The 24,967-nt window shown below is 34.3% G+C and overlaps 4 protein-coding genes across 4 annotated transcripts; 3 read left to right on the top strand and 1 right to left on the bottom strand.

The window, feature by feature from the left end:
* Nucleotides 1–1,505: 1,505 nt before the first annotated feature.
* PGO_102270 (hypothetical protein, conserved) lies at nucleotides 1,506–2,270 on the top strand (the record flags this gene model as incomplete). Its single annotated transcript, XM_028688257.1, has 1 exon — nucleotides 1,506–2,270. The coding sequence occupies one exon, from the start codon at nucleotides 1,506–1,508 to the stop codon at nucleotides 2,268–2,270; it is 765 nt and encodes a 254-aa protein (XP_028544058.1).
* A 2,374-nt stretch (nucleotides 2,271–4,644) lies between these two features.
* PGO_102260 (ATP-dependent RNA helicase) lies at nucleotides 4,645–9,258 on the top strand (the record flags this gene model as incomplete). The annotated part of the gene is made up of 1 exon (XM_028688256.1): nucleotides 4,645–9,258. The coding sequence occupies one exon, from the start codon at nucleotides 4,645–4,647 to the stop codon at nucleotides 9,256–9,258; it is 4,614 nt and encodes a 1,537-aa protein (XP_028544057.1).
* Nucleotides 9,259–10,979: 1,721 nt separating this feature from the next.
* Nucleotides 10,980–11,816, bottom strand: PGO_102250 (single-strand binding protein; the record flags this gene model as incomplete). Its single annotated transcript, XM_028688255.1, has 1 exon — nucleotides 10,980–11,816. The coding sequence occupies one exon, from the start codon at nucleotides 11,814–11,816 to the stop codon at nucleotides 10,980–10,982; it is 837 nt and encodes a 278-aa protein (XP_028544056.1).
* A 3,855-nt stretch (nucleotides 11,817–15,671) lies between these two features.
* Nucleotides 15,672–24,947, top strand: PGO_102240 (hypothetical protein; the record flags this gene model as incomplete). Its single annotated transcript, XM_028688254.1, has 1 exon — nucleotides 15,672–24,947. The coding sequence occupies one exon, from the start codon at nucleotides 15,672–15,674 to the stop codon at nucleotides 24,945–24,947; it is 9,276 nt and encodes a 3,091-aa protein (XP_028544055.1).
* Between the last annotated feature and the right edge of the window lie 20 nt (nucleotides 24,948–24,967).

Here is a 24,967-nt window from a genome sequence, read left to right as displayed (position 1 = left end):
CTACTTGGTGTCTAAATAGGCCAAATAAGGAAGAGCCAAGTGGAAGGAACTTGTGAGAGATAAAAGTGTTTTCTTTGAATTTGCTACTTTTTGTGTTCCCTTTATACAAATTTTTTTTTCGACAAAAAAGTTAACATTAACCTTTAACAAAGCTATCCTGCACGGGTTGATGATCTAAATCAGGAGCAGACAGAAGTAAGAGGCTGCTGAAAAATATGCTGCCTTATGTTATTCCATGTTATGTTGTGCTGTGTTACTATTTTATTTTATTATTATTATTATTTTTTTTTTTTTTTTTTCCACTTTGCTTTTTCCCTTAAATTTTGAAGTCATCATTCATGCTTGCTCGTAAAATGGTAATGTGGAACTTTTTCTCCTCTTTGTCTTGATTTCTCAAGTTTGTTTTGTTCATGAAGGTATATCCGGCGAAAAAATCGTGCACCTGCACTCTCGCATGTTCAAGCATATGTATTCTGCATACATATGCATATATATATATATATATATATATATATATATATATATATATATATATGTATATATGCTTAAATACACATGTGTACACTTATAACATAGTGAATATGTGTATTATGCATATTTACCTTTTTTCAAAGCTTATTCAATTTTTCCCTCCCTCCCCCTATTTTAATTATTATCAATGCTTCACAAAAACAGGGAAGTGTCTTCCTAACCAATGCAGCCATATTCTCCTGAGAAAAAACTCTCCGAATTTTTCATCCTGGTGGTTTTTTTTTTTTTTTTTTTTTTTTTTTTTCTTGCACTGAATAGGCAACACAGAATAGGGGAAAAAAAAATAAAAAAAATATGCACATGCATATAAATACAAAATATTTATGCATGTTCATACAATTACATGATTCCGCTTGGTACAAAAAAAAAAAAAAAAAAAAAAATGCATATTTATAGTAAACAACGTTCTGCATGTTCATACATTTAGTCGAATATTTAAAAAAAAAAAAAAAAAAAAAAGTGGGGGAGTTATTAGACCAAATTTTCCATATAGAAAGAAAGCTCCAATCTCCCCCCATTTGCCAACCTTTGGGACAAAATCCAAGTAGTCTGATCATGACCGAGATTATATAATACGTATGGAAAACGAACTCTTAACAAGAGCATTTGAATGCAAAACCGATTTAACTTACACAACGGCATGGAGTCATACGAAAGAGAAACTTTGCAGCACTAAAAAAAGAAAAGCCTTGCAACACTAGAAAAAGGAAAGCCTTGAAACACTAGAAAAAGGAAAGCCTTGAAACACTAGAAAAAGGAAAGCCTTGAAACACTAGAAAAAGAAAAACTTTACAACACTAGAAAAAGGAAAGCCTTGAAACACTAGAAAAAGGAAAGCCTTGAAACACTAGAAAAAGGAAAGCCTTGAAACACTGCGAAATAGCAGCTTTGCAAAAACTGCAATACATTAACATTGTGACATAAGGTGGAAAAGCCTTTTTCCAAGTATCAAAAAAAAAAAAAAAAAAGAAAAAATGCCCAGCAAGGCAGGAAGAGTCCGGATGCCCGCTGACAACAGGCTACCCGTTTCAGCATCTCTGAAAACATCAGAAATTTGGAAAAATTCAGTTGGATATGATCCATATGCATCCATTGAAGAATTGAATAACAAGGAGTTAAAAAAAAACGAATCCAGAAATGAAGAAATAAATGAAAAGGCAAAAAGTTTATTCAATTTGGCCGTTCTAACAGGAACCTCTTCAACTACCATTCCTGGTGCATGTACGTTATGCAATCATATTGGTCATTTGCCGTACCAATGCAGGAATTTTATAACCATTGAGGAATTGAACTTCCAGAGGGACATAAAGGAGGAGGCGGAAGATGACCTTAAGGAGCGCAAAAATTTGGGAATCGTCAGTAGTAGTGACAGTGGTAGTGAAAGTGGTAGTGAGAGTGGTAGTAACAGTGGAAGTGGTAGTGACAGTGGAAGTGACGCATACGTAAAGCGAAGACGAAGGGAAAAGCATAAGAAAAAGAAACACAAACTTGAAAAACGACGAGATAAACATGAGGAAAGGCGAAAACATAAACGTGAGGAAAGGCGAAAACATAAACACGAGGAAAGGCGACGACATAAACTTGGGGGGAAAATGGAAAGGGAGAACGATCATCACAGTAGCAAAAAACATTCAAAGTTAAACATGAATGAAAAGGAAAAACGGAAAAAGAGGACCAGGGAAAGGGGAAATGAAGGTGGAGAGAGAAAACGACACAGGAAGAGGAGTTTCTCAAACTAGTGAAGAATTCTCAAAACTCTTGAGCACTTGTACAGGCACACCAAGTGGATAAAACTGAATGATTGAAATTTGTGATGCAAATATGATGAAAAGGACAAAAATCGATTTGGTGCATTTTGTTCCGTATAAACAGAGAGATTCGTACAATGCATACTTTTGTAAAAAATTTATCAGTTTTAATGGAATAGAATAGTGTCATAAACTTTGATTATTTTTCCTAAAACAGCCGTTCCCTCCTTACAATTATTTCTCTGTTTTTTTTTTTTTTAATTTTAAAGAAAATTTAACACATTTTAAAAGAGGAAGGGTGCGAATGTGTGTATGTGGGTGTGGGGTGGCTTAACCAGCACAACACCCAATCTTATCCGGAGGCGTTCAACTTATTTCTGTAACTGAAGAATAATTGTTACACTCCGTTCTTTTCATATATATAACGTACTTATTTGTTTATATATTTTTGTTCTTTTCACCTCTTTTCCATTTTTGTCTGATTATATAAAATATAGGAAGAATTTTTTTTTTTTTTTTTGTTAAATGGTTTTTTTTTCCTGTAAGTATTTTTTTTTTTTTTTTTTTTTTTTTTGGTGTGTGTATTAACAACTTTCATAAGTCATAACGTAAAAAAGGGAAATGTCTATTTTAGGGATATACCCTCCTCATATTTTCTTCCCGTTCCTCACTCTTTATTTTAAGTTTGATGTACATATCCCACTGAACAAGGAATGAATAGAATGTCTCTTTATTATTCTATCCTGTTTGTTCATTTTTAACCGATAGCAGTTAACAGCCAGGAGATCAAATATTTATTCATTCATTCTTTCCTTTTTTTTTTTTTTTTTTTTTTTTTTTTTTTCTCCATTTTGATGAAAAGAAGAGATACTCGAAATGAGGGAATTTTCATCTCTATTGGGGGAATGTTTATATATCTTAGAAAATATCTGAATTTTTTCTTATAACAATGCATAACTTTTTTTTTATTATTTTCTCCATTTTGTGAAATGTTAAAAAATTTTATCTTTTATTTTATTACCTTGCTTGGTCAGGTAAAAAATAGAGAAAAAAAAAAAAAATTTCACAAATTTCGTGAATTTATCAAAAATGTGGGGGGAAAAGATGTCATCTAAATGATGAACATTGAAAAAGGAGCCATTTTGTTTATCTTGTTTTATTTTTGCAGAATAAAATAAACCTTCCAAAGCATGACATTATCAAATATTTATCCAATATATACTTTCTTTCGCACTGCTACCACCATATGGGTATTTGTTCTTTCCAGTTGGGGGTGTAAATAACATAGGCTCGACGCCTAACATTTTGCCACGCTAAGCATGTGTATATATACACATATACATACACATATATATACTTATATATACACATATATACACATAGATAGATACCTGTGTGTATGTGTTCTCAACGCGTACCCTTCAGCACCCTTTTTGCTATTACGACACACAGGAGAAGCAATAGGAACGGAAAAGAATAAATAATTTAAGCCGTTTTTTCACGCCCTTCTCGCTGGCCATGGAGATTCTGACCCAAAATTTAATTTATGCAAAATCTATGAACAACAAAAAAAAAATTAAAATAAAACAAAGCAAAACAAAGCAAAACAATGCAAAAAAAAAAAAAACAAAACAAAGCAAAACAAAGAAAAACAAAGCAAAATAAAACAAAACAAAATAACAACAGGCATACTCCTCCATTTTCAAATTTTATTCCATCGTTTTTTTTTTTTTTTCCTATAACTGTTCGGAGTATTAAAAAAAAAAAAAAAAAAAAAAAAAAAAAAAACAGTAAGAAAAAAAAAAAGTGCCTTGAAATATTTGAAGTTTCCTATATGTCACATCACATACATACGTATATGTATATATATTAAGTAGATGACTTTGGAACCAGTTCATTGCGCAGTTCTTCATGCAAAGGTGTTTTTTTTTTTTTTTTTTCCTTTTTCCCCGTTCTTACAAAAACTGTTAACACCTGCGTGTATGAAGGATCAACTTAATCGAGCCAAAGATTCCATGGCTGCTGTGTGAATTCTTTAGTTTTAAAAAAAAAAACAGCTGTGTAGGAATCCATTTCTACTTTGAATGTCCAATGTAGGCACATATGTATTTACATATAATGTTCTAAACAGTTTTTAGTATATATATATATATATATGAACGTCTTACCTAAGTTGTTACTATCCTCCTTCACCTTCTCCCATTTTCTGCTGCCTTTTTTTTTTCTCAATACAACTTGAGAACAAGAAAGAGAAAAACGCATGTTTCTTTGCAAACGCATGAAAAAACATGTTGATCTGAATTGGGACGTACTTTACTAGACCAATCTCAATGAATTTCAATATAAACGTCCATTTCAAATCAGCATGAGTCGTCATTATGAAAATTATAAAAGGGATAGAAACAATAGCATCCTGAGTAGCAGTAAAAGAAAGAAAAATGAATTTCGATATGATAATCATGAAAGGAAAAGGGATTCACACGATGAAGAATCTTTTAAATCATATACAATACACAAAGAGGAGACGAGCGAGGAAAGAGATATGCAGTATTATAGAAAACGGATTAGACAAGAATGGGGTGATAGGGTAAGGTTGCAAAGAGATTGTGAAAGGGTGAGTAGGAGAGAATGGGAAAGGGAACGGTATAGAGAGAGGAGGAACTCACACTTGAGATCACCCGAGGGGTTTCACAAAAAATCGAAAAGGAAAAAGGAACGTATGAGTAGTAGCGGTGATGAAGGGGACATGAGCGAATATGCGGATGGGCGAAGTAGAAGAAGTGGGAAAAGTGGGAGAAGTGGAAGAAGTGGACAAAGTGGAAGGAGTAGTAGCTGCAGCAACGGGCACCAAACTTCTAGTGCAATGTATTCAGAGGCCGTAGAAAGAAAGAGGATGCAACATGATAAGGAGAAACTGGGAGCGAAAGGAAGTCGTGATGGTGAGGATAGGAGAAGAACAAAAAGACGTATCAAACATGGTGATAGAAGTAACGAAAGTAGTATTTCTCAAGGAGAAGATTCCAGTGAGGGTAGAAGGGAATGTCGTAGGGCACAGGAAGGACTAAAAAGGGAACGTAAAAACGAGAGGGGGAAATCAATCCATTACGGATCCTCCGACAGCAGCAGCAGGACCTCGGAAAAATACCTACGCAGAAAAAAAAAAAAAAAAAAAAAAAAAAAAAAAAACTATTCTACATCTGAGGATGACAGTAGCACAGAGAAAGAAGAGAAGGAAGAGAAAGAAAACAAACAACACAAGGAGAAGCATAAAAAGAAGAAACATGGCAAACGGGATGAGGAGAACAATGATGATCGCAGCAAGACTACTGGCAGCAGGGACCTTGGGAAGAAAGACCCATTGGCAAGTGAATCTGGTGAAAACACGGATAGTGGAAGCGAGGTCAGAAGAAAGAGAAAGGAGGTTAGCATCAAAGTGGACGACCAAGCGGTTGGCAACGTGGATTCTAACGTGGATTCTAACATGGACACCAATGCGGATGCCAATGTGAGCACTTTTGCGAGTGCTCCTACGAATGATCTTCCGAGCGGCAAGGAGGAAAATGGCGAGCACAAACTTAGCCGTTTGGAAAGATTAAAACGTTTCGCACAAAAGATAAAAAAGAAAGGGAATGATGAAGTAGATGTAAAATTACCCCTTTCTGCAAAGACTACGAAATTTACCCTGAACATGACAAGAACCCATGTTGGTAAGAAGAAGAAGCTCGATTTGGACATATTTCAAAATATCACAGGGGACGCTGATAATGTTGGGGACTCGGAAGAGGAGGAGAAAAAGAAGAAGAAAAAAAAAAAAAAAAAAACGAGTGCACGTAAAATGAACGGAACAGATGATGTAACCACAGACTCGCATAATAGAAAGGAGGATATTGAAGAACTTAATACAGACAAATGGAAAGAAGTTGGAGAAAATGATAATGAAGATGCTTTGGAATTGTTCATGAGAAATTTGGAAAAGGACTATGCAGACAAAGATACTGAGAAAGTTTTGCCTAACCAAACTATAACATTGGACGAGATTTATAATTATGATGTTAACATGCACAAGTTCGAGGGGTCAGGAAAGATAAATTCTTACAAAAATGAGGGTGACACCTCGGGTGAAGAAGCGGGACTAGCCAAACCGAGTGAAGAAGCGGGACTAGCCAAACCGAGTGAAGAAGCGGGACTAGCCAAACCGAGTGAAGAAGCGGGACTAGCCAAACCGAGTGAAGAAGTGGGACTAGCCAAACCCGGTGAAGAAGCAGATCTTACGAAGGACCAAAACAGTGAAGAATACTATAGACTGTTCATTGAAGCACTAAAAAAAAAAACAGAAGACGACATACAGAAAGAGACTAAGAAAGACACGGAGAAGGAAGTTGAAAAAATAGGAAAAGAGAAAAATGGAAACTCCACTGCAGGAAAGAGCGAATCAGAAGAAGAATCTATAGATGGCTTAAGTGAAGATAGCGAATTTAATATCGAAACGAATACTCTAAGAAAAGTGAATAAAAAATTGCTACAGGTAAATCATGATGAAGTAGAGTACCTACCAATTAAAAAAAATATTTATGTACAGGTAAGTGAAATAACGAACATGAAAGAGAGTGATGTAGAAATGTTTAGGAAAAATAATGGAAATATAATTGTGAGAGGAAAAAATTGTCCAAGGCCAGTTCAATATTTTTATCAATGTGGTTTACCATCTAAAATTTTACAAATATTAGAAAGAAAGAATTTTAAAAAAATGTTTAGTATTCAGATGCAGACAATTCCTGCTCTAATGTGTGGAAGAGATGTTATAGCAATTGCTGAAACGGGTAGTGGAAAAACATTGTCATATTTATTTCCTCTTATGAGACATGTACTGCACCAACCACCATTACGTAATAATGATGGGCCAATAGCTATAATTCTTACACCAACAAGAGAACTAAGTAAACAAGTAAAGAATGAAGCAAAAGTGTATTGCAAAGCAGTGAATTTGAAAATATTAGCTGTTTATGGAGGTTCTAATATAGGATCCCAATTGAACAGTCTTAAAAGAGGGGTAGAAATATTAGTAGGTACTCCTGGTCGTATTATAGACATATTAACCATAAGTAATTGTAAAGTTACAAATTTGAATAGAGTTTCTTTCGTTGTTTTGGATGAAGCAGACAGATTATTAGATCTTGGATTTGAATCTCAAATACATAGTATTCTAAACAATTGTAGAAAAGATAAACAGACTGTCATGATTTCTGCCACGTTTCCAAATTATATTCAAAATTTAGCAAAAAAATTGTTATATAAACCTATCGAAATTATAGTAGGAGAAAAAGGAAAAACGAACAATAACATATACCAATTTGTTCAAGTATTAGAAGAATCACAAAAAATTTTTCATCTTTTAAAATTACTAGGAGAATGGGCAAGTTATGGGTTAATACTTATTTTCGTCAATAAACAGTTAGAAGCAGATGTACTTTATTTAGAATTATTTAAATATGATTATAAAACATTGGTGTTGCATGGTGGGCAAGACCAAGCTGATAGGGAATTTACCTTGCAAAATTTCAAAGAAGGAAAAAACAAAATTTTAATAGCTACATCTGTTATGGCAAGAGGTATTGATATCAAAAATATTATAGTAGTTATTAATTACCAATGCCCTGATCATATAGAAGATTACATACATAGAATCGGAAGAACTGGGAGATCAAACAGTATTGGATACTCCTACACATTTATCACACCCAATGAACATTTAAAGGCTTATGACATTTACAATCTAATAAAAAATAATATATACTACATTAACAAAACCATAGATATCCCTCTTGAATTAGAAACGCTGGTTCAAGAATACACCAATAGTACTAGCTTTTCTGAGTACAAAAAAAAAGGGTACACAGGAAAAGGATACAAATTTACTCCAAATGAAAAGTCTCGGTTGCAGATAGATAAGGCTATTGCAAAGAAGGAACTTGGATTAGTACAGGACAAGGCAGACAATCAACCAGACGTTTGTGCTCCAGATGGAGAATTAGATGTAACATCAGCGGTAGCGTCAGGCATAGCTCCAGCTCTAGGCCAACTGAATGGTATGGCCACCGGGGCCATGTCAACTCATGTCTCGCTCTCGTCAACAGTTTTGCAAAACCAGAGAAGATCTTCAAATCAACAAGGCTCACAGCAGCAGAAGCAGCAACAGCAGCAGCAACAGCAGCAACCGCCGCCCCCTCCTCCTCCTCCTCCACCTGGTGAACCGCCAGCATTAAATGAACAAAATGACATCAAACGAATAGAACTGGAAATACAGAGAATAAAGATGAATGACAAAATGGATTTATCTCTAAAAGCAAAAACAATAAATGAACTAATGAAAACGTACAATTTTGTTGCCCAACAACAAAAGAATATGAAAAAAAATGTGGAGACATCCCAAGAAAGTGAAATCGAGAAAATTGCAGAAAAAGAAGCAACAAAAGCAAGTGAACATATAAAAGATGAAAAGGAAAGACAGTTAATCTTTAACAGAATTAAGGAAGATGTAAAGAAAAAATTAGCAAATAGTAAAGTACAAACTAATAGCAAAACTGAAAATATTCATAGAAATATGCTTCTAAATTCAATTAGAACAAGAAATATGAAAAAGTATTCACCTTTCTTACCTCATACCTATGTTACTGAAGATAACACTATTTTGGAAGAATTCTACATTAATGATTACCCACAGCATGTTCGTTTAAAAATATGTAATCGTGATGTTCTTGCACGAATTTCAGACATGTCAGGTGCTAGATGTCAAATAAAGGGCCAGTATTCAAACCCTGCACAGCCAACAAAAACCACCTTTCTACTGGATTCCAAACAGCTACATATAGAAATTACTGCATCTACGTACAATCAGGTTCAGATAGCGCGCAATGAATTTACGTCCCTCTTGAATCAGTTCTTGCAAAAGTGTAACGTCAAGGGGCACCGGAAGGGCTGATGCAAATCAGGCGCGGTTAGCCACATGGCAGGGTGGGTCATCTCTCGGAGGAAGAAGAAGTAGAAGTGGAAGAAGCAGAAGAAGCAGAAGCAGAAGAAGCAGAAGCAGAAGTGGAAAAAGCAGAAGAAGAGGAGGAAAAGGAAGACTACGGGGACTACCGCGAAGATGGGTGCAGCCAAACCGTTTCCAAGAGAGCGCGTGTCGTTTCTTTATATTTAATATTTTCTATTGATAATTTTGTTCGCACCTTTTTGGCTAGTTTTTCACCCATATGGATAGGTTTTTATTTTTTCTTAGCATAGCTATAGCTGAAGTTTTAGCGTTCCCCATTTTGTATGTTCAGGTGCACATATATGCACCCTTATGGACAATCCTTCTTTTTTTTTTTTTTTTTAATTAAACATGTGTGCGTATGGATCACGCCGGTATGATCAACTGACTCACGTGCACCTGCGCTTTTGCAAGTTGCACATCCGAAACTTTCACACGTTCCCATTTTTATGCGACCATTTTTAAGCGCCCATTTTTATGCGCCCATTTTTTTTTTTGCGTTTTTGCAAACCTATTTTCCTAGTAAACCTAACAGCGCCTTTTGTTGTGCCTTTTTTTTCGTTTCAGTTCAGCGAACCTTTATTATTACTTTATTTTATTTATTTTTTTTTTTCTCACTTTTTCACCAAAAAAAGGTTTTACTAAACCATGATGATGGATTTACTGGAGCAGTTTTACCATCCACTTTAATTCACATTCACACCTTGGCAGTACACATATAGTGCGATGAGTGCGTGCATATCTAAAGTGATACAAAATTGATCAGAGGAATTTTATAAGCCCTTTTAATGGCACACAAATATATAATTTTTTAAAATGTTTTAAAAAAGAGGGGATATTTCACACGCACTCTGTTACACATATTGCAATTCTCCACATAGTAAGACAAAAAAAAAAAAAAAATAAAAATAAAAATAAATAAAAAATAATAATAAAAGAAAAGGAAAGGAAATGGGCGAAAAAAAGGCCAGAGGTGTGGACATATAAAATGAGTGCCTGGAGGTTGGGTACGGAGTTATATATGAACATTAATATGTCTGTCCACATGAACATTAATATGTCTGTCCACATGAACATTAATATGTCTGTCCACATGAATGTTAATATGTCTGTCCACATGAATGTTAATATGCCTATTCGTATGCACGTTAATATGCCTATCCGTATGGACGTTAATATGCCTATCCGTATGCATGTTCATACGGCTACCCATGGACAAAAGTGCTCTGCGCAGCATGTGCATGCGTGAACCGTTCGAAGGCACTCGAATTTGTGGGTACTGTTATAATGCCACATGTGGTATCTATTCATCTATCTACCTACCTATCTATATGTACAACTGGAATCGCACATACTTCTTTTGCTAAAGACACCTGGTATCTCTGCACCATTCAGAGATATTCGAATTAGCAACCCGAAAGGGTTTACTCGTGTGCACATTTTGACATTCCATTATTGCCTGCATATACGAGGAGAAGAAAAAAAAAAAAAAAAAAAAAAAAAAAAAAAAAAAAAAAAAAACATATATATGAACAAAATGGCTAGCTGGGTAATAATTTTATGTGCACATAACCGGTTATGCAATTCGATTAACATGTAGCAACACATACACACAGAAATATATATACATATGTATGCGTGTACTTGTGCATGTGTGTGCTTACCCTATGTCAGTCGTCAAACTCCTGCGTGTTCATCTTATCATAGATACCCTCGTCCTTGCCGAGACCATCATCCAGAGCATCGAATGGTTGGGAGGGCGCGCCCTCGAGACCTTGTGTAAAATCGTCTTGTGGTACTGCACCATCATTCTGTGTATTGGAGGAGACAACAGTATCTTCAGAATTAGCACTGAAATTGGGAGGTGTATTTACATCGCTAGATATGCTTGTAGTTTCATTATGCTGTATATTTGATGAATTTCGAGAAATAAAATTACGTTTATCATCCAGAAATATTAAATCTCCTTTATTATATGAAAGGACCACTTCAGTTATTTGTCTTGGTTGACTATTTAAGTCATTTCCAAACCATCTTCTAGTATGTAATGAACCTTGAATATATATTCTTCTTCCTTTTCTTAAAAATTTATCAATAAGATCAACAATATTTTGATCATATACTACAATTCGATGCCAATCCGTCTTAGATTTCAACTCATTTGTATTTCTATCTCTCCAAAATTCATTCGTTGCTAGACTAAATGTTGCTACTTTATCACCTCCATTCAAAATTTTTATATCTGGTTCACATCCCACTCTTCCTATAAGGGATATTTTGTTCAAAGACTTTTCGCCCGTCATAGGTCGATTATTAAAAAAACGTTTATTTTCATAATTATAATCATTTTGCAATTTACGTTTTATTAAATTCACTTTTCGGCTTTTTATTCTTTTCTTATTGGAGTAGAAGTTTAGTTTCTCCACATTTTTCTCACTTATGTATCCCCATATTACTTCTTGAAGCTGAATCCAGAACATCAAGCCACTCACTAGTAGTAATTTCATGCTTCCTCTGTTTGCCCTATACGCATAATATCTTTCCTAAGAACGAAACTGAGAAAAACTCCGAAAATTTTGCTAAGGCCAAAAGGGTCCTTCTTCTTCTTCTTCCTCTTCTTCTTCTCCCACCCTCTCTCTCTTTCTCTTTCAGTGTATATTCTTAATAATCATATCCATCAAACAGTTGTGTAATATTTGCGATGGGAGAGAAAAATGGACGATATGAGGTTGAATTTGTAAATGAATTTCTATTTCTTAATTAAAAAAAAAAAAAAAAAAAAAAAAAAAAAAAAAAAATCATTAATACCAATATGCATATACTATGCTCTTTTTTAAATGCTATATTAATACACTAAAAAAAAAAAACAGGACCCCTCTTCTCTTCCCCACAAATGATATAGAAGAGCAGGATGGGATAGAGAGAATGTTTTTGATTATAATATTGTTACCCTTGTTTGCACATGATTCATATTAAAAAAATACTCATACTTTGGTGAGATCTGATTAAAGAGAATTTGTGTTCATTTTTATTAAAAACAAAAACACAGTTACATGTAGATACATATAATAACCTAACCTTCCTACTTATTGGGAATAACGAAATTAAACAAATTTCTGGAATTCAAAATCATAGAAAAAAAAAAAAAAAAAAAAAAAAAAAAAGGTGGCTGATAAAGTTAATAAAATGGAGGAACATTACATGAATATGTTCCATTTTGACCATATTCCTGTTTGAAGCAAACTTTACGAATGTGAAAAGAGTTTTAAGATAAAAATAATACATGTTTTGAATCTTTTTTTTTTTTTTTTTCTTCAAGGTTATCCACTACCCTTCCTTTGTTTACTAATGAAAAAATTATTTTCATTTTCCATTGTATAGGTAGAACAAACATATAAATGGATGTATGCAAAAAAAAAAAAAAAAAAAAAGAAACGTCCACTAATCATCGTTTTCACATTTACCCCCCCCCACACTTACATATACATTCTTGGGAGAATAAATTTTCACGAATTCCGCACATTTTGCGTGAATGGAAAAATAAGTAGACGTTTACCTATGTATTATATACATGTATACATATGCATATATACATATGAATATATAACATATACATGTATACATATGCATATAAGCATTGTGGGAAGCAAAGCGTCGGGAGATCTAAATTTGACATGCTTACTTCCTCGAAATTGACCATACAACAAAGTATTTCCCTTTTTTTTCTCTCTTCTTTTCACGATAAAATAGAAAAAAAAATATTTTATAGCTAAAACAACATCATACGGTATGTTATTTTTAATTATCTTAAGGGAATTGCAAAAATGCATAGTAGAAAATAAGAGATGTAACACTACTGAATTCCCACATGACAAGTCTTTTAAAATAAAAAATTTGTAAAAAATTATTACTTTTTCCTCCCCCGTCTTCACTCCCTTTTTTTTTTGAGGAAAAATGAAATTTCTTGTGTCCTTATTATACCTTAACAACTATAGAACAAGTAATAGAACAAACACGTAAGTCCAATTTTCATTTATGGCGCATTTTTTCATTAGTGAAAACTTTTCTTAATAGACTATCTCTCTCCCATATGTTGTGCATGTCTATACATATATATATATATATATATATATATATATATTCAGCTATGTGCTTCTTTACCTACCTGCTCTTGTCTTTTTTTTTTTCTTTTTTTTTTCTCCTTCTACCCTTAGTGTGATGGGTGTCACACATAAAAAGGACATCCACGAAACATTCACTAATTTGTTGCCATTATAATATTGTTAACCATAGTCGTTATTTTTTTATTTTATTATTTTTTTTTTTTTGTTGGAAGCGGAACACGTATGATTTTTTGATATTTTATTATTTTTTTTTTTTTATTACCCTTTTTGCCTTTTTTCTGTTTTAACTTTTATCTTTGTCTATAGGGAAGCGGTACAAGTGAGAGAACATTCTAATATACACACGTGTGTATATTTTTTCTTAAACTTACATGTTATATACATTTTTTATGCACCTTGCATCGGTTCTTCCGCACCCAAAGCTGCATATAAGTGCATGCATATCACACTTCCACTTAAATGTGAAAATGAATTTTGATTGTTTTGACCGTTTTGACTGATTTGATTGTTCTAGCCGTTTTGATTGATTTGATTGCTTTGATTGTTCTGACCGTTTTGATTGATTTGATTGCTTTGATTGTTCTGACCGTTTTAATTTTTTTTTTTTTTTTTTTGTTTTTTTTTATACCTCCCCTCTGTCTACACGTCCATTTTGTCCTATCGAGGTGATCAAGTAAAGGAGTAACAACTTTCTTTCCAAGAAAAATAATACAGTAACAACAAAACAAAAGTAATAAAATTACAAAATAATCATAAAATAATAACAACTCTTCACTTGTTTTCTCTCGTGCTCGTGCAAACTGAGATAAACTAGATATATCGAAATGAGGTGCGGGGAAAACAAAAAAAAAAAAAAAAAAAAAAACCTTGGCCTAATGAAAAAGCACGACAACACAATCTCAGACAACCACCATTTCTCCTCCATGAACTTTTTATTTGTAAACTGGATACGAGTGTAAGTGCACATAAAAGACAATAAATAAAATGGACACGCGAACGGTCGACCACCTTTGGAACAGCATAGTCGTCCTATGTATATACAAAGGAACAGCGAGAAAAAGAAAAAGGAAAAGGAGAACAAAATAAAAACAAAGCAAAACAAAGCAAAACAAAACAAAATAAAACGAAACAAAAAAGTCACTCTCACGCGTGCACCACGCAACCTGCGCAGCGGTCGCTACGTTCGTGTCCATTTCATCAGCACACATACCCGTCTCCCCATTTCTAATCTTATTTTTCAAAGTGCAAAAGAAGCACAAATGATATGAAAAAAAAAAAAAAAAATCACCAATTTAATTTTAATCACACCAGGAAAATCCATGAAAAGGTGCATTGCACTATGTGTGTGCACATTAGGAGAGATTCTTTCTTAATGCGTTAGATTTTTTGTTTACATATATTTGTGCGTGCATTCTTTTTACCTATTCATTTGTATGCTGTTCAGTATATCAAAATAAGGGTGCAGAAGGTGTATAAGGGGCTTTTCCTTCCCTCAGTATAAGCACACGTACAAAATAAATCAGTTCCTTTCTTTTTTCTCAATTTGTAATGGTGGGTACACTTGTTTATATTTTTTTTTAAAAAAAAAAAGAAAAAAAAAATATATTTTTTTAAATGTCAGCAATTAAGTGAAACAAGGCACGCTAAAAAAAAAAAAAAAAAAAAAAAAAAAAAAAAAATATCATCCATGAGGATATATTTTTTTTTTTTTTTTTTTTTTTTTTTTTTTTTTTTTTTTTCCTTTTCGTTTTCATGATGCTAGTAAATTTTCTTTGTTGCATTAGGAGCATGTGGTACAACACATACTTGCAAATGTAACTATTTTGTTCTTTTGTGTGATTACAACATTTACACACACGCAGGAATCTCTACTTTTCCTCTTTCAGACAAGAACAAAAAGAAGGGAGGGGAAAAAAGGTCTTCTTATCTTAGAAATATCAAAACTGTTTGTCTTGTTCTATTTATCGCAACTGGAAATTTTTCTACTTCAATTTTTCTACTTCAATTTTTCTACTTCAATTTTTCTACTTCAATTTTTTTACTTCAATTTTTCTACTTCAATTTTTTTACTTCAATTTTTTTACTTCAATTTTTCTACTTCAATTTTTTTACTTCATTTTTTTTACTTCAATTTTTTCACGTCACTCCTTTTGTATACGGGCCGAATAGTGGCCTCGGGGGTACGGCTTTCGACTTGCCATTTTTTCTCTCTCCTGTTGATACTTCCATGAACGCACCATGAGTATTTACAACAATATTGTAGACCTCGTTAGAAATAAGAAGGAGGTAATAAAGGAAGAAAAGAAACAGAGAGGGTTGAGCATTGGATGTTCTAAAAGTGGTGTGAAGGAAAAGAATGCGAGGGGAAGCAGCTGCGGGAAGAGGAGAAGTGGAACTAGCGAAAGGAGTAGACAGAATAGTAAGATAAATAATGTGGAGAGTCAACTGGGTAGAAATGCACTGATAAACAACTTCCTTAGTGCAGAGAAACTGATAAAAGAAATACAGACATTGAAAAATGTTTCTCTAGGAACAGCATTATATCTCCTAAATGTTGAAATTAGCAAAATCGAAAAAATGAAAAAGTGTGAAAAATGGGAAAATATTCCTTATATATATCAGAAGACAGCTAACGAAATACTTCTCAATAGAAAAGAATATATAAAAAAAATACAGAAATTATATTCACAAGATGAAAAAGAAATGACACAAAGGAAAAATCCTTTAGAGAAATCCTCTAATAAAAGTGTTCGATCACGATCTGTTCATAATAAAAAATTTAATGAAAAACCATCTGTTCATTTTAATGATTTAGTTCGCTCCTATTCACATGGACAAGTAAGCGGTAGAAAATTTGTAACCAATTTTAAGACATCGAATGATACTTCTCATAATAGCCAGATGGGTGGAAAAGTTAGAAATATCAAATACAAAACTAAGAAAACGAGTCAGGACACGACAGCATGTGAGTCCATTTCCAGAAAGGTTAACAATACTGTTGGTGTAGAATTTCGCAAGGTTAAGAAGGATAGTCGAGATGTCACTCCCAGTGAAATTAATTCTTCCATTGGGCGTGTAGTGAAATATAGAGGTTGTTTCTATGACAGCTGCAAAGCAGAAATTGGTCCTAACGACAGTGAGTCTGGTCCAAATGGGTTCTCCCCAAATGGGTTCTCTCCAAATGGGTTCGCTCCAAATGGGTTCGCTCCAAATGGGTTCGCTCCAAATGGGTTCGCTTCAAATGGGTTCGCTCCAAATGGGTTCTCTTCAACTGGATTCGCTAAAGATGATTCCAAGAATAAGGACCCCTCTGATGAACGTCGCAACAGAAGCGGAAATTGTCTTTTCTACTATGAACAAACAGACAAAGAAGAAATAAAAAATAAAATTTCGAAAGAGGTAGAGAACAAGAAAGGAGAAATAACTAATGGGGGAAGTAAACAGAAGAAAGAAAGTCGCAAAAACATTTTGAAAAAAAAAAATGAACGAAATGATGAAGATTCAATGAAGAAGGATGTAGTTCAGGGTACTACATGTGGAATGCAAAGATATAACTGCTTTTCTACAAGAAAAGAAAATTTACACAGTGATAGTAACAATAAAAAATCGTCGAATATTTACAATTTTGGAAATGCAGGTAACACTCTTCACGATGGATGTAACCTAAGAAGGATGTCACAGTATGAATGCTTCAACTTAAAGAGTCAATCCTGTGTGAATACAAAAAAAGTTATCCCAAACTTCGAGAGACATACCGTTTCTTCATTTATTAAAAATTTAAGTACACAGAAAAAATATATGCAAGAGAAGAAGAAAATCACTCAAAAAGGAAAAAAACAGAAAACCATGAAAGACGAAGAAATTCGTCTACATAAATCCAAAAGAGCGCTCTCCGATTTTAATGGTTTAGAAAAGTATAAATTATCCAAGGTACAAATGATGCACAAATTTTCAACGATGGACAAACTGCACAAGTTAAGTCTTCTTAACGAGTTCAGGAAGTTCAAAAATCTGGAAAAACTATCTGATACAAAAGATAAAGAAGAGGACTTACACATGGAAAAGGCTCAACCATATCATAACTCCCTTCTTGGTCGTGCCTCTCCCAATCGAGGAACTTCTTCCAATCGAGGAACTTCTTCCAATGACCGCACCTCTTACAATTGTCGTACCCCTTACAATTGTCGTGTCTCTCACAATAGTAACACTTCTTATGATGAAGATGCTGCTTTTGAAGAACTATGGAACTCCCTGATAGACAGAAAGACTTCTATAATGAGGAAATTAAGTTCATCCATCAACAACAAATTCGATTTGTACCACATAGAATGTTTAAATGAAAATTATTCATGGGTGAAGAATCTAAGAAATTACAACAATCCAATGTGCAAAACAAGACAAGTTTCATTCAAGAAAGACAGCTGGATAACATCATTCTCAAAACCTGTGATAACTACAATGAACAACAGATTTGATCATAGCAGAAAGAAGACAAAAATTAGAAAAACCAACACACCTCAGAGTAGCATCATCCCCTTGACACGAGGAGGATCTCAATCTAGAAGAAAATCCATGTCACGCTTGATGCATGTCGGGAGTGCACCATGTGGAAACGCTCCACATTTGACAGAACGGGTGTGCACGACGGATCCTGCTGATGGTGGTGGTGATGATAGTGATGATAATGATGATGGTGGTGATGATAATGATAATGATGATGGTGGTGATGATAATGATAATGATGATGGTGGTGATGCCCACGCGGACGAGCTCTCCCTCACGATGCAAGCGAACAGAGAGAAGAAAACAAATGCACCATGGGAAGAGGCAGATGTAGAATACCTTAAAGCGAATGAAGCAACGATTCAAAAGGACCATGTGAGACATTCTTTGAATATAGAAGACAAGACTCCATTAGAAAAAATACAGAAACGTAAAAGTCTCGTAAAAATGGAACAAAATATTATGAAAAAGTTAAACGAAGAAGAAGATCTAGGTAAGTCCACACAGAACTTATGCAGCTTAAGACATAACCCTCCACGTGTTTATGAAATTTTGATTAACGTTCCAAAGAAGGATAATAATATAGGATATACAGAATCGCAATATTATGCTGAAGATGAATCAGACAATAGTTCATATATGATTCAAAATAATGAAGGAGAATATCATGCAAATCCATCTAGAAACCACATGTTTTGTACAGATGAAAATTACAATAACTCACAGAGTAAATGTATCAGTTTAAAATTAAAAGGAAGACAAGTGTTTCAAAATGGTCTTGATTGTAATTGGCATAAATATGTCAATGAAAAATTAAGAAAGGTAGACGACACATCTAAAGAGCACAAAATAATATATGAAAGAGTACTACCATCTGCATCTACTTGTTTTGGTGCAACAGGACGTAATAAGTCTTGCAGTATGTTCAAAGTGATGGAAAATAACGGAGAAGTGAAGAATGCAGCGTCGACAAATAGCAATCTTAATTATAATTTGAATACAATGAGGAATAAATCACTCAGTAACATTGGAAGAGGCACAGTTCAAGATAAATTCCTCGACAATGCCGATTCATTAGAGAGGAAGTATCATGCCGATTCATTAGAGAGGAAGTATCATGCCAATTCATTAGAGAGGAAGTATCATGCCGATTCATTAGAGAGGAAGTATCATGCCGATTCATTAGAGAGGAAGTATCATGCCGATTCATTAGAGAAGAAGTATCATGCCGATTCATTAGAGAAGAAGTATCATGCCGATTCATTAGAGAGGAAGTATCATGCCGATTCATTAGAGAAGAAGTATCATGTCGATTCATTAGAGAAGAAGTATCATGCCGATTCATTAGAGAGGAAGTACCTTGAGAAGAGACAAGTATCGCAAGAAAGAGAAGAGGGAAACACTTCCTTCACGAAGACAATGAATGTTTATAACAATTTTCTCCTGCGTAGTGGAAATGACGAAGAGTTAAAAATGGTGAAATTTGGTTCTAAAGAATTTGATCAATCGAAAATTGGGTCCGTCCAATTGCATTTCCCAAAGTTGGATGCATCAAAATTAGATGCAGAGAAACCATACAAGTTAAGTCACGAGGGTTCGTTGAACCACATAACAAAACACGCTGCACCAGAGGGAGATATATTTAACAATCTCCTTAAATCATCAACAGAAATGAACAATGTGTCCAGAAAAAAGAACCTGTATGACACTCACAAGTCAGTAGAAAGGTACACGAATAATGATTCACGTGAAAAAGCTCGAAAAATGGAGAGCTCATTCTTGAGAGAAAAATATACAAGTAGTGCTGCAAGTCAGGAGAATGCGAAAAATTCAGAATTTGGCACAGAATCAAGTGCAGATATAGACATGGTGAAAGGAAATGGTTTAACTCATCAACCAACATTGAGTAAGACAAAAAAGGGATGTGTCCTTAATACCCATACAGGAATAGCCCCTTCGAACGGGAATTTTCCAGGTAAAGCAGAATCGATTCCATATGAAAATATGAAATTGTTGATGCACGAAAGCTGTGAAATGGAAAAAGATCATCAAGACAATGTTGTGCGTGAAGTGTACCTTGATGAGATGAACAGAAAACCAACGACGTACAGTTTTCCAATTTTTAAAAATGAAAATGAAAAAAGTAGAGAAAAGACAACGATATCTTTTGCAGAACCTATGTCAGACAATTACGTGATGATTAAAAATAAAATACCTATCCCTAGACTAAAATTAGGTGAAATTCAAAATAAAAAAAATTATAATTCGTATGAAATACAAGAAATATATCAAAATAGAAATAAAATTTTAGATAAAGATGCAACAAATCAACTCAATTTGATGAACAGTAGAAGCATCAGTAAGAACAGATTACAGATTCATAATCCTGCACGCTTCCCAATAATCACATGTAACAATATTGCAGTTAAAGGTTTTATGAACCCATTTATTAATAGTATGAATTGTTTGACAAGCAATAATCATAATCCAATAAAACAAAGCGAAGATAAAGAAGATATAGACACGAATGAACTATATCTAGAAAGTAAATACACAGGAAAAAATAGTAAGTGTACTCATTTGAATGAAAATAAGAGTATATCCCATTTGCATCAGTTGGATTCTCTGCCGTTTGATGTATCAAAGGAAAATAAAATAAAAACATATCCCAGATCTTTCACAACTGATTTAGATATTCACAAAGAGAATTTAAATGAGAATTTAAATAAGAATTTCAATAGATCACGAACAAATCTTGTATACCCAAGAAAAAAAGCTTCTTTCAATAGAAACTGTTCAAAGAAAGTGAATCTTCCAAAAGAAGAAGGGACAGGTACAAACATATCTGAAAATCATATGTCCATGAAATGTATTAATAATGGGGAAATAATTAGTCAAAAGGGTAGTAAAGTCTTTAATTATCACTCACTTTCGATGGAAAAAAAAAACATTCCTGAAGAAGAATTTGCACATGTATCTGCTTCAATAGTTTCATCTTCCATCCCGGTTCTAACAAAACCTTCAATCAACTTGTCAAAGAAGAAGAAAAAGTTTTTCATGAATGGGTGTGAAGATGTGCGATGCAGCAGTATCCACTTTGAAGACATCCAAAATGGAGGAGCAATTCAAAATGGAGAAGCAATTCAAAAGAGAGAACCTATTGAAAAGGTCGAAACAGACGAAACAGACACAGTTGGTGACACGTGTACCAATGCTATGGTTCTTAATTCCACCAGCGGATGTACTAATGTATGTTTCTGTTCAGGTAACGTTGAAGGGTTGATCAATAAAAGTTCAGAGGATCATGAGTTTTACGATGATTCTTCTGGTGAGCCTGGCAATGATTCTTCCTATGAGTCTGGAGGGGAGTCTCCATATGATTTAGATGATGATCCAGGGAATGAAGAAATCATGAGAACAAATAAATACGTGCAGAAGTGTAAGCTCTCCCATGAGGAAATACATAGTGGAAGTTTTCATTGCAAGGAAAAGCATCACCAAGGGGAAGAGAGGAGAAAATTCAGAGAAAAAGAAGAAGGAGGAGAAGAAGACATTAAATGTGGAGGAAATGCAGATAAGAAGACGGGTTCTAAGGTATGGGACGAAGATAATAACACTGATTTTAAACGATTTGACAGAAATGTACATGCAAATGAAAAGGAGACTAAGAGAATGCAAAACACGAGCATGATAATGGCTCCTCCTAATACTTGTGGTACACTGGATAAGGCACACGAGAACAACACAGAAACGAAGAAAAACAAATCATACACTAGAATGATAATGGAGTTTTTTGGGATAACTAGCTTAAGTAAAAAAGTGGAAACGGACGAAACAGGTGGAAGTAAATTCAACGGTGGAACCTGCCAAAATGGAAAGAAGACACCAAGATCAAGCTTTGTTGCAAACAGAGGAATTTGCACCCTTCCTCCCATGAGGAAGACCTTCATAAGGAATACAAAGAAAAGAGATACGAATCAAGCTGTTCCATCCAATGTCTCTAGAACAGACAATCAAAGCAAGGTGTCTCCATTTGATAATAATTTTTGTCAAAATGTTTCTAGAATGTCTGAAAAGGGTAGAAGAAGTTTCTCCACGCACTGCACAAATTTCAACATAATACAAGGCACAGACTTATGCAATTTTAGATTTATTCCAAAGGATGCGAAAAAGATTGGTGGAAATGTACATATGAATAGATACAATTATAATGAAGCAGATCTCCGTAACCGAATTGTGGATCTGCATGTCAGTCCAATGCATTACATGAGAAATAGAACCCAGATGAAGGAAAACTGCAATGTGGATGTAGGGAACCACATAGATCGATTACAAAGTGTGAAATTTTCAAAAAAAAATACCGCACTTCCACTGATTAACACCAATAGATATTCCATTGATGAATGGAGAAAATCCTCAAAATGTTGTGAAAATATCAACATGGAAGAAAGAAATCTCATTGCATTGAACAATTTTTCTACCATGATCCCGTGTAAAAATAATGAAGTGATGATGTTGAGAGCAGGAAATAAGACTTTTCTCCAAGAAAATGAAAATAAATACATTAATAGTAGATTCACAAATTTCAACATGAATGAAAGACGACCAGCTGAAGAAATTCCACATTCGAATTTTGCATTACAAAGTAGTAACATTGGTAATGGTAGTAGCATTACTCTGGCCAATCATAGCAACAACAGAACCACAAGAGAAGCTTCAACTCAACAATATCAATTTGAAAGTAACAGAACTAGAACAAGAAACGAAACGTATAATGATCAAAATTTAACAGACATATCAGATAGAAGTCCATTACATTTATCATCTCAAATGAAAAATATACAAAATGGTTCAAACATTGACGAAATTAATAATCACAATTTTGATTTAAAAAACATAGATATTCAAAATATGGAGGCAATTCCTTCTCCTTCTCCACCAATCGAATTTGGAATCACACAATCTAAACAAAATCCATTTGTTCATGAACCCATTATTATGCCGTACAAACAAATCAATCTTACCAAGGAATTGAAAAAATATACAAATGATGTAGTAATCTCAAACATGGATTACACAAACGATGAATTCAGTATGAACTTGAACAGTAAGCCTTTTCCAATGCATGGCTTCAATGCAGGGATGAATGGAATTAATGAGAATTCCCCTGCAAACGGATTCAAAAATAGATGCGAAGAAGCGAATCATTTTATTCAAAAGGATATGAAAGGTGGTATACAACCAATCAATGCTTCTTCTATGCAAGCTCATCAAGATGTGCAGAAGAAAAATGATGAACCCCGAATGGAGTTTTCGTCTAACGGCCCCGTAATTCCTCGGGTGCACAACTGCCAGATAGCCCAAGCGCAGGTGAGAGAGGAAGCAGAATATGTGGAAGATGTAGAAGATGAGGAAGAAGAAGAAGTAGAAGATGTAGAAGATGAGGAGGAAGAAGATGTAGAAGATGAGGAAGAAGAAGATGTGGAAGATGTAGAAGATGAGGAAGAAGAAGAAGTAGAAGATGTAGAAGATGAGGAAGAAGAAGAAGTAGAAGATGTGGAAGACGAGGAAGCAGAAGAAGAAGTAGACGAGGAAGTAGAAGAAGAAGTAGACGAGGAAGCAGAAGAAGAAGAAGACGAGGAAGTAGAAGAAGAAGTAGACGAGGAAGAAGAAGAAGAAGTAGACGAGGAAGAAGAAGAAGAAGAAGACGAGGAAGAAGAAGAAGAAGAAGACGAGGAAGAAGAAGAAGAAGAAGAAGAGGAAGAAGAAGAAGAAGAAGAAGAAGAAGAAGAAGAAGAAGAAGAAGAAGAAGAAGAAGAAGAAGAAGAAGAAGAAGAAGAAGAAGAAGAAGAAGAAGAAGAGGAAGAAGAAGAAGAAGAAGACGAGGAAGAAGAAGAAGAAGTAGACGAGGAAGTAGAAGAAGAAGTAGACGAGGAGGAAGAAGAAGAAGTAGACGAGGAAGTAGAAGAAGAAGTAGACGAGGAAGTAGAAGAAGAAGTAGACGAGGAGGAAGAAGAAGTAGAAGATGTGGAAGATGAGGAAGAAGGAGATGTGGAAGACGAGGAAGCAGAAGAAGAAGTAGACGAGGAAGCAGAAGAAGAAGTAGACGAGGAAGCAGAAGAAGTAGACGAGGAAGCAGAAGAAGAAGTAGACGAGGAAGTAGAAGAAGAAGTAGACGAGGAATCAGAAGAAGAAGTAGACGAGGAATCAGAAGAAGAAGTAGACGAGGAACTAGAAGAAGAAGTAGACGAGGAACTAGAAGAAGTAGAAGATGTGGAAGACGAGGAAGCAGAAGAAGTAGAATTAGAGATAGATGTGGAAGATAGCGAAATTGAGGGATCAGGCAAAGAGAGCAAAGTGGATTACGACATGAAGGCAAATGGCGGACCTCAAATAGATAACAACTCCTCATTCTATAATAATGTATCAATTCAAAATATTTTTCATCAAAAAAGTACGAAAAGTGTGCAGGAGAATGGTGACTTGGACTTGTACCCGAAGGGAAGTTTACACACGATCAACTCAAATGATGCAATGAAGAGAATCAATGGAGCACTCACTCTACATGATGATGGGAACTTTATATCATCATCGAATGAATCCAATAGTGATAATGATAAACATGTATTATACAAAGATATGTCTAACAAAATTCCTCGTTCAGAAACATTCCATAATGACTACGTAACAGAAGCTAACAATTATGAAGATTTAAATAAGGACTATAAAGGTGAGAAACATATAAATGTGAAAAGTGTAAACGAGAATAATTATCATCATGCAGAAACACTTAATGTATGTAACACAACTTCTTCACATAAATACATGAATGACATTGCAAAACAAATGAAAATGGAAAAGGAAAATAACAAAGAACTAAAAAAGAAGCTTCAAAAACAGATACTGATACAGAGGGACCTTGTGCGAATGAAGGAACAACAGCAGGTTTACTTGGAACTTCTCAAAAAAAATGATGCTCAGAATCAAATGGAAAAAGAACCTATAGTCTAAGATTCAAATCTTCAATGATT

This window comes from Plasmodium gonderi, assembly GCF_002157705.1.
Source record: "Plasmodium gonderi DNA, contig: Chr10, whole genome shotgun sequence".
In the NCBI taxonomy this organism is placed as follows: Eukaryota; Apicomplexa; class Aconoidasida; order Haemosporida; family Plasmodiidae; genus Plasmodium; species Plasmodium gonderi.
The sequence above is the reverse complement of the archived record's forward strand: the minus strand, read 5'-3'. Positions and strand labels throughout refer to the sequence as shown.